The sequence below is a fragment of the Pituophis catenifer genome, unplaced genomic scaffold (genome assembly GCF_029215685.1).
Source record: "Pituophis catenifer annectens isolate HBS135680 unplaced genomic scaffold, rPitCat1.0.hap2 SCAF_1, whole genome shotgun sequence".
Taxonomy (NCBI): Eukaryota; Metazoa; Chordata; class Lepidosauria; order Squamata; family Colubridae; genus Pituophis; species Pituophis catenifer.
Genome location: NW_027256881.1, coordinates 24,930,184 through 24,946,212, shown reverse-complemented (window position 1 = coordinate 24,946,212; position 16,029 = coordinate 24,930,184). Strand labels below are relative to the sequence as shown.

The 16,029-nt window shown below is 40.3% G+C and overlaps 1 protein-coding gene across 1 annotated transcript; it reads right to left on the bottom strand.

Moving 5' to 3' along the window:
- Positions 1-75: 75 nt before the first annotated feature.
- On the bottom strand, positions 76-7,681 carry LOC139308583 (zinc finger protein ZFP2-like). Its single transcript, XM_070932190.1, has 4 exons — positions 7,546-7,681; positions 5,997-6,125; positions 4,936-5,184; positions 76-1,617 (listed from the first exon to the last, which is right to left on the bottom strand). The coding sequence occupies exons 2-4, from the start codon at positions 6,061-6,063 to the stop codon at positions 281-283; spliced, it is 1,653 nt and encodes a 550-aa protein (XP_070788291.1). The 5' UTR covers positions 6,064-6,125; positions 7,546-7,681; the 3' UTR covers positions 76-280.
- Positions 7,682-16,029: the final 8,348 nt, after the last annotated feature.

Below are 16,029 nucleotides of genomic sequence, written 5' to 3'. Positions count from 1 at the left end.
TTACTCATACTTTTCAATTTAAACGATGCATTAGAATTACAAATCTATTTCTAATCTACATTTGAATGACCACAGCAGAGGTTTCTTAAGAGAAAGAGTACCAACAAAATAACTTTTTCATATGGCTACCTTCAAAAATACAATTAAGTCTACACAGGTTGGTGAAAAGTCCAAGTTAAATACTTTGAAATAATGCTTGTTCTCTGAAGATCTTTCTGTGACTTCTTCTCTGCATAGGTTTACTTCTGCTTGATAAAACAAAAGCTTTTCCTACGGCACTCTATCGTCTCTCCCTGGTGTGTATCCTCTGATGTAAAGTTAGGCTTGTGTTTCGACTGAAGCTCTTCCCACACTCTAAACATTTATAGGGCTTCTCTCCCGTGTGAATCCTTCTATGTGAAACAAGATCTGTGCTCTGTCCGAAGTACTTCCCGCAATCCGAGCATGGATATGGTTTCTCTCCTGTGTGGATTCTATGATGCCTAACCAGGCTGGACTGAGTGGTAAAACTCAGGCCACAGTCTGAGCAGCTATATGTCTTTTCCCCAGTGTGAATCCGCTTATGTTTCACAAGGCTTGAATGGTCCCGGAAGCTCAGGCCACAATCCAAGCAGCTGAACGGTCTCTCTCCGGTGTGTGTCCTTTGATGTGAAGAAAGGCTTGTGCTCCGACTGAAGTTCTTCCCACATTCCGGGCATTTGTACGGCTTCTCTCCTGTGTGGCTTCTCTCGTGCTTAATAAAGCTTGACTGATCAGAGAAGCTCTTGTTGCAGTCTAAGCAGCTGTACGGTCTCTCCCCGGTGTGGATCCTCTGATGCAAAGTCAGGCTTGTGCTTCGGCTGAAGCTTTTCCCGCACTCCAAGCATTTATAGGGCTTCTCCCCTGTGTGAGTCCTTCTATGTGAAGCAAGGTCTGTGCTCTGACCGAAGTATTTCCCGCATTCCGTGCACCGATATGGTTTCTCTCCTGTATGGATTCTCTGGTGTCGAACTAAGCTTGACTGAGTGCTAACACTCAAGCCACAGTCTGAGCAACGGTAGGGTTTTTCCCCAGTGTGAATCCGTTTGTGTTTAATAAGGCCTGAATGGTCCCGGAAGCTCAGGCCACAATCCAAGCAGCTGAACGGTCTCTCCCCGGTGTGTGTCCTTTGATGTGAAGAAAGGCTGGTGCTTGAATTGAAGCTCTTCCCACACTCCAGGCATTTATACGGCTTCTCCCCTCTGCAAATTCTCTGATGCGAAGGGGGGTTTGAGCTGTGACTGAAGCCCTTTCCACACTCCAAACATTTAGAGAGGTTCTTGTCTTCCAGAAATGCTTGACCATCAGCAAGGTTTTGGTTCCAATTCACACTCTTCCCAAATTTGAAGTTTTGATTTGACTTTCCCTGTGTATGGATTAACTGGTGAATATACAGACAATTGTTGCATCTCTTATTTGTTTGGCTGCTAGGCTGAACTGGGGTTTCACTGAAACTTCTACCTTGAGAAGTAATAGATTTATCACCTCTTTTCTCCACAAAACCTCCTTCTTCTCCCATTGGTCTACTTTGATTCCAAAAATTTTCTTTCAGTTCCTCAGATTGTTTCCCATCATTCTCACTCTTCCATCCATTATCCACTGGAATAAAAACAGAAATCCAACAAAATTTCTAAGTAGGATCTCTAGACGTTGTGTTATATGTTTAGTTAGTTTCTTGGGGCCACCATTTTCCCCCAACAGTTAATTAGTCCTCTAGGTCCTTCTTAGGTAATCTGCTACAGGGTTTATTACTCTTTCCATTAGGTTTCTGACTTACAGCAAGAAATATAATCTTAACAACTCTTTTCTGCAACATGCTTAATAATCAGCTAGAACCTAAGTATTCCACATCTCATTAGTAGTGATTTTGGCAGCACAATGCTGCATTAATTGGGTCAACAACTGCTATTTTAGGAAAATACTTTTTCATGAAATACCTGATATCTTATGAGTCCTTGTGTTAGTCAAATACTGGTAAGCTTTATTGTATTACTAACCCCATCCCTTTTGACAAGAAAGCAACAGTAGGAGATGTTTCATCACTATAGCTATAATGGGAATGAGCTTGGGAGACAGGAAGAAGAGTGCAACCTAGATAGTACAGTAGCCTGATAAAACTTGTCTGAAGGAGGTGTGGCGGGGTGAAATCCAGCAGGTTCTGACAGGTTCTGGAGAACCGGTAGCGGAAATTTTGAGCAGTTTGGAGAACCGTCAAATACCACCTCTGGCTGGCCCCAGAGTGGGGTGAGAATGGGGATTTTATTTATTTATTTATTTATTTATTTATTTATTTATTTATTTATTAAATTTATATACCGCCCTATTCCTAAGGGACTCAGGGCGGTGAACAGCGAACGATAAAAATACATGTAATACAAACGTTAATAAATAAATAAATAAAAAAAACCAATTAAAATATACTAAACACTCTTTTATTTTGCAGTATCCTTCCCCTGGAGTGGGGTAGGAATGGAGATTTTGCAGTATCCTTCCCCTGCCACGCCCATCAGAGATGGTGAAAGCATCTCAGAAGGGATCTTCTCTAATTTTTGGGAGAGTAAAAGTGAAGAAAGGAAAGAGGTACTTTTAGTCTTTCAAGATTCTGTTAATCTGACCTTACAGTAGAATTAGTAATCATAGTACTACTTCATAACAGAACTATCTCAAAGGGCTAACAATAGCCAATTAATGTTGGAGAGACATGTCTCTGGGTTGCCAGATCTTGGAATAAACAAGATTGGTTTTTCAGTTGTTTTTCTCTCTCTATTGCAAATAGTTATTTAATCAAAACAATGTCTAGATTTAGGCATGCCCACAATTCATTGGGTCAAGTTAGCTTTAATTCTGTGCATAACTGGTTTGAGGATGAATTTTATTTAACTGGGTCAATTGACCTCTATTGTGTTACAACATGCTAATATTTAATTGTCCTTTCCACTAACCAAGTTAAATCAGTTGGGATCAAACAGCTCTCCTCGCTGTCATTGATGTGTCGGAAGTGCTGAGGCGCTTCCGGGTTGAAAGGTTTAGCTAGTGACATCACTGTTGCCTGGAGAAATAGCTGGGGCCTCCATTAATGAGCCCACCAAAGTAGTACCTATTTATCTACACGCATTTGCACACTTTCAAACTGCTAGGTTGGAGCTGGAGCGAATCATGGGAGCTCACACAGCAGCATTTGGGTCTCGAGTGTGGGCTTGCAAATTGTCAACCCAACATTCCAACCACGTGAGCTACTGTGCTTGGTTAGCTCTCCTAAAAGCATCAAAAATTAAGGCTACCAATTTGGTTCTTCGAAAATCCAGATGACTCTAGATGTGTCATACCCCTGTCGGAGTCTGAATCTGCGGGGGAAGATGAGCTGGAACAAGAGCCAACACAAATTGAGAGGGTGGCTCCATTGGTCTTGGAGGAAACTGGGGAAGGGCAGAGTCAGTCCGGGCAAGGCTTTTCAGGATCAGAAAGGCTTGCAGACAGGGAGGAGCAGCTGAAGAGCAAGACCACCCCCTCCTGATCCTAGAGCACGGAGAGAAGAGAGAAGATGAGAACAACACAGACTGAGCTGGCTATGAGGGAGGAGAGTGCTCCGCCCCCCTTCACAAGGCACACCTGGGGATTGAGATGTAAGGAGGTGCTGGTGGGAGGGGCATTTGTCTGGAACAAGCGTTGAATCTGTGGAGCCTTGTGTGCACTTGCTGATGCCTGTAGTTTACTGTGCTCTGTCTTGTGGAGCTTGCCCTGTTTGCCTGCTTCACTGGACCTCTTGCTCTGGTTACAGTTTGGCTAACCTAGCTTACTGGACTGCTGGCCCTGGTTACTGTTTGGCTAACCTGGCTTTCTGGACTACTCGCAGCCAGAGGCTGCTGAAGTTGCGTGTGAGAGCTTTGCTCCAGGACTTGTAATAAACATGGGGACATTTGGGGGCAAAGTTGGAGCAATAAAGGGGAGTTAGACCTGTTCTCTGGCTGGCTGTGTTGCTTTCATGCCACGCCCTGGGTCTTCACAAGATGGCAGCAAACAGACTTCTAACTTTGCTATCACGTGTGGTGGTCTGAAGCTTTGCATCCCATGTCTGGTAAATTCACCAAAATGCCACAAATTAGGGATCTCACTGAATTTCAGTGTTTTGATTTGTACCATTTAAGCAAGTGCTATTTAGGTACAGGCAGTAGCTTTTATGTCCATGTTGGTGACCTTTATGCTGTGCCATACTTTTTTTTTTTTTCATATTCTCTGAGAGTAAATCCAGATCATTGGATGTAATTCATAGTACTAATGGGCACTTTGGAAGTTCGATATAGTCTGCAGTCTGGATAGATTTGGGACAGGCTACTCCCAGCAGTACCAGTCAAACCTAGATGGGAAGATTCTCTTGGAATCCCTACTCCAAAGAGAGCAACCATTAAGCACAAAGCCAAGCCTTTCTCCTCCTGCCCCACTACTATGGACTAACATTCCCGCTATGATTAGCCCAGCACCAACTCTCTTGCAGTTTAACAAAGCTATTAAGACTAAGCCAGCCAAGAAACTGCTTAAGACTGACTTAAGAAATGAGACCCCCCGCCCAAAAATGTCCCCTCCCCAATTTCTTGATCTGTTTTCTAGGAATGCTGTTTCTGGGCATAATGCAAATAGAATTACTATGGTTATATTTGGTTACTGTATTTTATAATCCATTTACTGAAATGGAATTATGCTGCGTGAAGCCAGCTGCAACTGAACCAGCCCAGAAATTGCATAATATGTAAGTACACAGTAGCTTATTCAACAAATCATGATGAAAATAAGATGTGGCTTAGTGTTAAGATGAACAAAAATGAACAAAACTCATAACACATTGTAAGCCGCCCTGAGTCTCCGGAGAAGGGCGGCATATAAATCAAATTAAAAAAAAAAAGATATACCCATAGTCCTTACCAGTGTCAATTCTCAACTGGACGCTAGTTCCACAAGGAGCTGGGCTCCCTTCTCTGCAGGGAATGGCTTTATTTGCTTTCTCTCCTGGGACGTTTTTTGCTCTTTCTTGACTTGCTAAGGTCTTTGACCACTCCCAGTTCTGGAAACCACAAGCTTCTCCTTTACAGGCTGACTTGCCATGTAATTCCATTGGTTTTGAATCTTCTGAAATATGTCTCTCCTCGCTGATTCTGATTAAATGTTCCTGGCCTGTTGAAGTAATTAAAAAGAAACCCCCAATTTGTTCCCCAAATGAGAAAATATGCAACTTCAAAATTATTTACTATATGTATGTGGAAATGGAATGAAGTGGAAGAATCACCTTTCAGATCCCAGAAGGCATTTAGCTGTCTCATGCATATGTCAGATTAAGAATCCAAACTTTTGAGCATAATTTTTCTATCTCTTCCATATACTGAACTTTACCCGAGTACAGTATACCAGATAAAAGGGGAAAAAAACCAATTATATGCTTTCCCACACTCTGTTGCCTCTAGTCATTAGGAAAAATCATAACTGCTTCTAAGCCCAAAATAAAAATAAAAAAATATATTGTCAAGCATTCTAAGATAAAGACTTATGCAATTGTGAAGGAGGTGAAAGAATCCCCAGGTGCATAAGAAAATATATTTATTGAGCCCGAATGAGTTTCAAAAAATAATGGTGTTCAGTAAACCTACGTTGCATATCTGGGTTTTTTCTCCTCCTTCCTTTCACTGCAATTAGGCCTTTCACCTTTCCTTCCTTTTTCATATCCCAAAGACCTTAAATAAAAATAAGTTCCAAAAGAAATTAAGTGGAGGTTGTAAATTTAGATCATGTGGGTAGCCTAGGTAGTCTGCTTTTAAAAGATCAAATAACACTCATTAAATCTTGGGGAAATTATTTTGTCTACCCATTTCCATTTAGTGATCGAAGAGTGTGGATACTGTAAGTATACCTCACCCTTTCTGTTCTCTGAAGGAAGGAGTCCTAGCTGAACACAAAGAAATTTAGATACAGAAAAGGGCATTCTTCATTACCCAAGAAGCAGACATCTACTGTTTCATCTGCCCTTTTGGTTACAGCACACAGAAGTCTCCTTTCCATGTTAGCTGGAGCTTTGTCTTGCTAGAAGTTTGAAGTTTCTTTTCCAGTAGTAGGAATGAATCCTTTCAAGATAAAGCAAAAAAGCTGAAAGGGCATAAAAAATTAAAAGATCCAATTCTATTTAGTAGTCCTATTAGCACATGCTAAGAGCAGGGGTCTCCAACCTTGGCAACTTTAAGACTTGTGGACTTCAACTCCCAGAGTTTCTCAACCAGCTGGGGAGGTTGGAGACCCCTGTGCTAGAGGAACATCAGGACTGAATTATTTGAATGTATGTATTAAATTTATTGAGGCTTTTTGATGGAAACTAGCTATACATAGTTCGCGGTAACCTAGCATGCAGTTGACTCAAGAAGACGGACAAGGAACTTTCTGTCCTTTGGTCTACAAAAATGACCTCTTATGGCTAGACTCACCCTATAAAAGTGATATCCAATTCCACAAATTAATGCAAACAGAAAGTTCTTTTATGCTTCCTTTTGATGTCAATGTTGGTTATCAACCCTGATTTTCAATGTTGTTGGACTTAGTGGCCCAAATATTTCTTTCCATCTCTGTATAAGGTGTATAACGTTATGACTTAAGTTTTCCAAACGTAAGAAAAAAAAAAAACTAAATTCATTTAAACTTGGTCTTTTTGTAAGGTGGAAATAAAGTAGAGCAGGAATTCTTATAGAATTTCAATACAAATCCAATAAAATCAATTTTATTGATCTAAAAGCAAAAAAAAACAAACCAGTAATACATTATCACTTGAAATAAATGAGTTTACAATCCCTGATGGTTTCAGACTCTAGCTGTCTTCTCTTTCTCCTACTGTTTTATTACTTATGTCCATGTTCTTCCATCCTTGGAGTGGCTCTTTTATAAAATAAAATAGAGCAAAACCTTCTATGACAGATCTTACCATGATAAAACTACAGCATGTAACACACAAAATATGATTTTCTCTTCTGAAAGTTACAGTATTTTTCGAACTATAAGATGCACCAGTCTATACGACACACCAACATTTCGAAGAGGTAAGTAAGGAAAAAATGTTTTTGCCCTCTTCCAGCCCCCGGGAGCACTATGCAGGCCTCCCAAAGCCTCTGTGCATCCGGTTTTTGCGAAAAATGGGCCAATTTTTTGCAAAAATGGGATGAGCAGGGCGGGGCATTGGGAGGCCAAAAATGCTGTACTTGATTTTTAAGACACATCAATATTTCCACCCTCTTTTAGGGGGGAAAAAGTGTGTCTTATACTCCAAAAAATACAGTACATAATCAACAAATTATGTCACATGTAATGTGATGAATTAACAGAAGTTGTCAAAATTTTCAGCTATACATATATATCTTAGTTAGGTTATTTCAAAATCCTATTCTTTCCTCTGTTTCTTTTACAATGTTTTGTTTTGTTGTTTTTCTGTTTTGCATGTTACTTTTTATGATAAAACAGATAAATAATATACAATGAATTTATATATAACAGCAATATTACCGTATTGAAATTTGAATTTTTCCAGCTTTTTCTAGAGAAACTACAGTCCTTTTCTGCCACAGTTGTTAAGCGAATCCAGCTTCCCCATTGACGTTGCTTGTCAGAAGATGGCTGGGAAGGTTCAAATGGTGATCAGATAGCCCTGGTACAGTGCAACATCATAACTATTTGCCAGTTGCCAATAATTGTGATCACATGACGATGAAGATAGTGCAATAGTCATAAGTGTGAAAACGAGAAGTGGTCATAAGTCACTTTTTTCAGTGCCATTGTAACTTTAAACAGACTAACTGGTTATAAGTTAAGGACTACCTGTATATCATAAATTCCCTAACAACAGGGTTTGCTTGCTACGATAAACTACAAAATCTAAGAGATTAATTCTGCCCAAGCTTATTATGTTTTACAAATGCACCTACCAAATCTTTAATTAAATGGGATGTATTCCCAAACAGGTTAGATCTAGGACTTGTGCCCAATTGACTTTAAGAAACAGAAGCCTCTAATTACTGCATATACAAGCATATTGCAGGCTTCCTTATCCCTGCCATCAGTACAAAAAGCATGGTAAACTGTGAGAACTGAAGTCCTCCAAAAATGGGAGTCCCGATCTGTGCAAGTCTTTGTGTGTAGGGCTATCACTAGAGATGTCCACCCTCAATATCTAAGTGGAAGGGCAAACAATACTATCCCTTGTATGTTTTGTGCAAAGCAGAACTATTAAGCAATACTTAACAACTGGGGTCTTAATTCTTTGTAAAACAGCATGTAAACAGCATCTCACTTCTTCCCACAACAATTTTCTTTACAGTCCATTTTGGTCCAATTACATACAAATTATGCATGCATTAAAGTGTGTAAGTCTATTATTTTTGAAATAATTATGTTTGTTATTAATTAAACCTTCCCTTTTCTCTCCAAAAAGGGAATAAGGGTTTTCACTTGCTTTGCAAGACCTTAATAAAGATTATTGAACAAATATACATATATCTAATATCCTCTAAAATGCACTGAAGTAGAAGTAAATTCAAATATATTAACATTAACATTTATGTTTATGTATCAAAAAATTAGATATTAGAAATTCAGTTATCATTGTGGCAACATCTGCAGAACAATAATTACTTGCATTTTTAAATTTACTAATATTTAATGCTACAATAATCCCACCTGCAATTACTGATGTAGTATTATTTTTGGAAAAAAATAAAGAACTGGTAACATTAGAATAATACAAACATGGATGCAGTTTGAAAAATGAGCAGATGATGATAAATTCCTTGCAGCAGAAGCAATCAAAGCAATATTTTTAAAAAAAATAAAATAAAAAGCAAACAAATAAAAAAAACCCTGCTGAATTGTCTCATCTGTCAAAGCCCAATGCTCATACAGTAACGAGGTTTTTGGGGTGGGTCAGAAAGCAGAGATTCTGAAGCCAAAGTCGGAATCCATAAAACTTCATCTAGGGAAAGGAATTATTTCAAGCTAAACCATGTGAGGCTTTAATGACTAAGATCAACGTTAAATGGAATCTGGAAATAAATATGCAATTAATGGTACTGGTGTAAAATATGCATAACATGACTCAAATCCTTCATTTCTCTCTCCACATCTCCCCTCATGCATACACACCCACACCCTGCAGCCTGTTTCAAACCGCTGTCTGTACAATCTCAAGGTATACTTTATAATAATTTAGCCTGGCCATAACCCCACACATCATGGGAGCTAGGTCAATTTTACCTACAAAAGATTGCAGCCATCCAACCAGTGAAAGCTAAGCCACCAACCCAGAATCACTTTAAGCTTTATGGGGAAAAGCCTCCAGTATAAGAATTATATTGCAAACTTCCTTCCTTCCTGAGCTGCAAATTTTGTTGCCTGCCACCTGCCTGGATTTAGGCTTCACTTGGCGTGCCCCCCCCCCGCGACCCTTTCTCGTCTTTCAACCGCATCCCTCTGATAAGACCATGATAAAAGAGGTCGACCTGTTGGTGATCGACATCCTGGTAATCTCCTGGCAGATTTTCAGCTAAGCTTTCCCTGTAGTTTCCCTCTCTCCAGGTGTTTAATAAAGCCCATGGGGAGGGCAGCTTCAGAGAGAGACTACAAGACCCACACTAGTCACCAGGTATCGCAAAGGTCCCCCTTTTCCACTATTAGACGCGCAGAGGAAGGAAAACTGGTCCTTTCTTACGAGCTGGAACTACGGGGGATGAGAAGGAGAGGCAGCTGGTCTTCGTGCCCTTCCGATCTGCTTCTCAGCCTCTTTTGGGTTTCCTCTTGGGGGGGCGGGGAAACATTCACCCAGGTCTGTCCAAGCCCTTTTCTCCCACCTTCCAGCTTGTAAAATCCAAGAGAACCTCCCGCCCCCCCCCTCCAAAACCTCCCCTGGGGCTCTCAGGAAATCTCGCTTGCATTTTCAAACTCCAGCTTCCGGGGTGGGTCTAACCAAGAAAGAGCCAATAGGAGAGAGAGCGAGCGAGCGAGAGAGGGGGGGGGCGGGGCGGGAATGGAGCTGCTTTGCTCATTTGCCTAGGTAGGAAATGGTCGGGTTGGTATCAAGAAAGTCGTTCTACATCTTTTCGGAACAGACCTTTGATATAATAATATTATTATATAATATAAATAATATAAAGCGTGATTGTGCGAATGGCATATGTTGACACAAATAACATAAAAATCAACTGCATAATCACACAAATTATGCAAATAAACTAAATTATGTCCATTGTTCGCACTGCTTTAGAACTAACCGACTTTCTATAGTTTGGGTCAATTGTTCAATTTTTGGTCATTTTTAACAAAATTTTATCTATTCTATTTTGCCATAACACTTAATTTCTAATCTTAAATCACTTATTCAACTAATACCATCTTTAAAAAAAATTAACACATATTTACTTAATCAAAAGAATTTCCCTTCTATTAACCCACCTTAAATTTTAATTCTATTAATAACTCATAATACATTTCAATACAGTTCAAACATATTTATATTTCATGATACTCATTAAATCCTTATTACTTTATCAAATTTAAATCTTATCTTTAATCTTAAAAATATAGCAATATAGATGTAATTTGTATGTTTGGGAAAAAAATAAAAAACTGCAAAAAAAAAGTTCTAGAACAGGGGTCTCCAACCTTAGCAACTTTAAGGTGGCTCAGTGGCTAAGACACTGAGCTTGTCGATCAGAAATGTCTGCATTTCGGCTGTTCAAATCCCTAGAAGAGGAGATCGTGCACAAAGCGTGCGCATAAAGAGAACCGGTAGTAAAGCCAGTTAGAACCCACCCTGCACCCCACCCTCCCAACATAGTTAAGATGGTCCTCCCTCTCTTCAAAATAAGTAGACAATAATTACAGAGTTCGTGCTGTATCAAACTCAAGTAATATGTCTGAATGCACAAAAAATGCAAAATGTTTTTTGAAAGTATTTATGCAAAACACAACCTTGATTTTAGATACTGTAGTAGGAGAGTTGGTGGGGATAGGATTAGGGTGTCAGGCACTGGTGGGATTCAAAATTTTTTACTACCGGTTCTGTGGGTGTGGCTTGGTGGGCGTGGCATGGCTTGGTGGGCGTGGCTTGGGCATGGCAGGGGAAGGATACTGTAAGATCTCCATTTCCACCCCACTCCAGGGGAAGGTTACTGCAAAATCCCCATTTCCTCCCGATCAGCTGGGACTGGGGAGGCAAAGAATAGATGGGAGCGGGGCCAGTCAGAGGTGGCATTTACTGGTTCTCCGAACTACTCAAAATTTCTGCTACCGGTTCTCCAGAACTGGTCAGAACCTGCTGAAACCCACCTCTGGTGTCAGGTTACAACAACCTGCTTGCAAGGTAGACCTGTGCTTGTACTATTACTGTGGAATTTCTCAGGCTTGGCAACGTTAAGATGTGTGAACTTCAACACCTGCAATTCCTCAGTCAGCTGGGTGGGGAATTCTGGGAGTTGACCTCCACGCATCTTAAAATTGCCAAGCTTGAGAAATACTGGGTTAGAGTGTAAACAATTTGCAACCCAGTGAGCTAACCACTAGGTATCCATCCCATAGAAATGGGAGATAGTAAGCAGTCTATTCGTTCTGTATTTCCATTTAGTAACAAAGAAGAAGAAGAGAGAAGAGATTTGGCTGTGCACACATTACATGGAAACTCCTTGTAATTTTGGTCACCAATCCTGGAAATGGGAGGTGAGAATTTATGATTCTGCACTTGTAGGGAGCTGAACAAGCATGCTGGCTGAGATGATGCCAAGCTCATATTTAAAGTTGCCAAGGGTGAGAAACACTGTACAATGTTATTGCAGTGCACCATGATTGGAAAAAGAATGTAGAGCAATGATCCATGGTTTGAACTGCAGGGTGAGGGGAAGCACAGAAACTCAGCCAAATGAGGAAGACTAGTCAAAGAATGGATTGGAACTATTTTTATTGAAACAGCTTCAATGACAGAATCTTGTATATCTGAATGTGTTTCCTCCTTCCTCCCTTTATCTGTGTGTGGATTAGGGAGCAGCTTATCTGAAATGTTTTATCAAGTTATTTTCTTGGCCCAAACTCAAGCCACTCTTATCAGACTGTTGGCTCAATAGCGACTCTATTTCCTGTTCCCTCTTCCCTCTATATTAAGAGCCATCTGGTATGAGAAGAGATCTATGTAAGAGTTCAAGTCCTCAGTTAGAATCATATCTCTATTACAAACTCATGGGCTATATTCATACAACATACTAAATTGTAATAAACTTGGATTTGGTTTTGGTTTAGTAGGTTCCGTACATTCAATCATTGTAGTGTTGGAAGAAATGTCCATCTGAGTTCAGGGAAAGACACTGGAAACGTGAAGGCTGATTGGAAGGATGGTTTAATGGTGAACAGGACCACATGGGTTTGAAGTCCTGGGTAGCTGACTACATGCAGTGGAGAGTGAGTGTTATTTATACCCTCTCTTGGGCTTTGAACTTGAGCTTCCTGTTCCTGTGGCAAATATCCTATTGGCTGTCAGACTCACAGGGGGTGGGGGTCTTAGCTAATTTTGTAGGCTCTCTGTATCCCAGGCTTGGTTGAATCTTGTTGGGTGATATAATGAAGGGGCTTTGGGCAATTCTTATTGTGGCTGAAGGCTAATCCTACCTTTGTTGGATTTTGGGGAGGGTATTTGCTTATGAATAGACCTAGCCATCTCTTTATCTCTTAAATGCTGACATCTGCTGTGGGCTATTGAGGAGGGTGGGGGCTATTGAGAGTGTGCTTCCTGCCTCAAAAAACATGTTTCTCCATTTCTCATCCAGGGAAATATAACATTCTGCCTTTTTAATATTTCCTAGAATATTTCATTCTTCTAGGAGAGGGGTGGATGCTAACTTTCTACAGTAGTTTGCACAATACAGGATTCTCACCAAGGAGATCCAGGTCCATCCTCCTCCACTGGATGTCTTCAGGATTATTGCTCTCAGCTCAACGTATTCCACACGATACTTGTGAGGAAAAAAAATGGAGTGAGTATTGTTGGCTGCCTTGTATCCAACAGACAAATGTAGATCTAACAAAGATGTTCTTAATGCCAATTTCAAATTATTGAGATCAAAGATTAGCTGATTCTTAAGGTTCTCCCAATTAGACATTGCATATAAAGTGTTTCAGATGTCCAGAAATAAAATTATTATTGCTACATGTAGTATTTAATGTTTAAAGCCACAATCAAATGCCTCCTGGAAAAAATCAGTAGCCAGTCACCACATTTAGTCTCACAGCCAGCAAGACATAGATGGAAGGGGTGGAGGATGCAACCCCAGACATTGGTTCTTCATTTGGAAATATTGAATGGGTAGCCAAAGTGAAAAGCCATTCAGGAATAGAAGAGCCATCAGCAACTATCCTTCTTGCAGCTGAACCCTCCAAAGACTCTTTTTCTAGTCTCTTCACATGAACTGACTTGGTGGATACCACACAGTCACCGTAGTGAGGTGGTTAAGGAGCTGCCTAGAATCAGTTGTGTGCTCTTACATGCCCTCCACCCAAAAGATAATAAAGTTTATCACTTGAAATTAGGCCTGCCCTGTAATATGTAGGCCTTCTACATAGTGTTTGAAGTCTCTTTGTGTATGTGTGTTATAAAGAGAGAGGGGAGGGAGGGGGAGAGGGAGAGGGAGAGATAGATAGATGACTTCTGGAGACTGTCTGTACAAGTTCCTGAAGTTTTCTTGGCAAGATTTTGGAAGTGGTTTGCCCTTACCTGTTTCCCAGGGCTGAGAGAGTAACTGATCCAAAATCACCCAGCTGACTTGATGCCAGAGGTAGGACTAGAAGTCACAGTCTCCTGATTTGTAGCCTGGCGTCGTATCCGCACAACATGGACTTTGTAGTATACAATATGGACTTCGTACTATTGTACTTGCTAATTAACATAGTTACTTTGTATTTTAATTTGACTTATTTTTCTCTCTTTTAAATGATGTTAATGGTTTACCAAGCCAATGCAGACTGGAATGTAGAATGAATTAATTGATAACTTCTAACATTCCTAAACTTTAAGATTAAAAAAAAGTCTTTGCTCTCCAGTCAGGCTGTATAGCAGCATGTTTGTTTTAATAGGACATCTGCAGTCTGTCTTTTGATAGGAGAGAGAGAGGGAGGGAGGGAGGAAGAGAGAGAGAGAGAGAGAGTTAGTTGGGATCTGGTTTGTCTCTTCCTGAATTCCAAAAAACCCATTCTCATTAACATGCTAAATTTTACACCCCTACTTTCATCTGAGCTCATGTAAATGGACACATATGTTTAACTTCATGTAACTGATTTTCTATGCGAAGGAGAGATTACTTTTCGTTCTGTCCAATTAACTTTTCTCTTGTAATTTTCTTTTGATGTGTTAACTATAAGACTGAAAGCTGAGGATTGGGGTTCCCTCTTTGAATGACAGGAACATATTTTTTTTAAATTAGAATGTTCTGAATAAATTGTAATAAAATGATCTTCCTATCTCGGTCTGTTTCTTTGGAAAATATGCTTGCCAAGCAGGGGTGAAATGTAAAATTTATTACTACCTGTTCTGTGAGCATGGCTTGGTGGGGGGTAATGTGACTGGGTGGGCATGACCAACTTTTTTTTTTTTACTTTTAAAAGAATTTTTTCTACAACCTCTTCAGCCAAAGAGGTTGTAAAAAAAATGCTTTTAAAAGGCTCTGACGATCCCAGCTTAGCTGTGCAATCATCAAAGGCTTTTTAAAATTATTTTAGAAAAAATGCTTTTAAAAGTAAAAAAAAAAGCCTCTGATGATCGAGCGGCTCAGCTGGGCATGGGGGGATGAGGGGGCAGGAATTTTGCTATTGGTTCTCTGAACTACCACCCGCCATCGCTACCGGATCGGGCAATCCGGTCCAAACCGGGAGCATTTCACCCCTGATGCCAAGGCATGAGCCTAAAGCCATTGTTGGAAGACATGTCCACCTGGTTCAGTTCCAAGTGAGAAGAAAGACACTGGAAACATGGAGACAGCATGGAAAGATGGTTTGATGGTGGACAGGATCACATGATTTGAGGTCCTAGGCAAAAAGAGCACATGGGTGAGAGAGGGAGAGAGATTTATACCCTCTCTTGGGCCCTGCCTTGGAGCTTCCTGTTCTTGTGTAAGAAATATACTCTGATTGGTTGTCAGACTCCCATGGGGCCATGCAGGGGTAACTTTGTAGGTTGTCTTGAGTCTGGTTGAATCTTGCTGGGTGATGATATAATGAAGGGGCTTTGAGAAATTCCTATTATGGCTTAATGGCTTTGTCCTGGTTTGGATCGTGAGTGAGGGCTAATCCTATGTCCTGAGGGTGAAGGTCTTAATCCCATCAACCTGGAGCTGAAGTGGGGCTGGGTAGGGAGCAGGGAGTGAAGTAGGGGGTGGGTAGGGAACAGGGAGCTGCTTTGTCTTTAAAAACATGTTTCTCCTTTTCTCATCCAGGGAAATATAATATTCTGCCTTTTTAATATTTCCTAGAATATTTCATTCTTCTAGGAGAGGGGTGGATGCTAACTTTCTACACCATATTTGGCCCTCTTCTACTTTGCTAAACTAAGAGCTAGGATTTCTCGCTCATCATCTTGGAGAAGCATTCCCCTTCCCTCAGAGGGGGAGAATCCTATTTAAGGAGCAACTGGAAATTGGCCTTTTGTATCTCTGTATAAATCCAGAAGGCTTTTTTCTGGAATTACTGTTGTGGTGGGCTTGTACCCTTTTCAGCAGATAAGTAAAAGAAAAAAGGAAGCAATGTTGGCCTTATCCATTGAGGTTTTTAACCAAGCAGATGGCTTCATCTTAACATTCTGCATGTGACCGCTCAGCTCATCCACCAAGTTAATAATTCAATGTTACTCTTCCTTTTGTTATTTGTCCTTATCTCATGATTATGTTTTATCTTTAATAAACCCTCTAGACTTCAAATAATCCTAAATTCGGAGAGTTTCAGGGGTTAAATTTATATCCTCTCAAG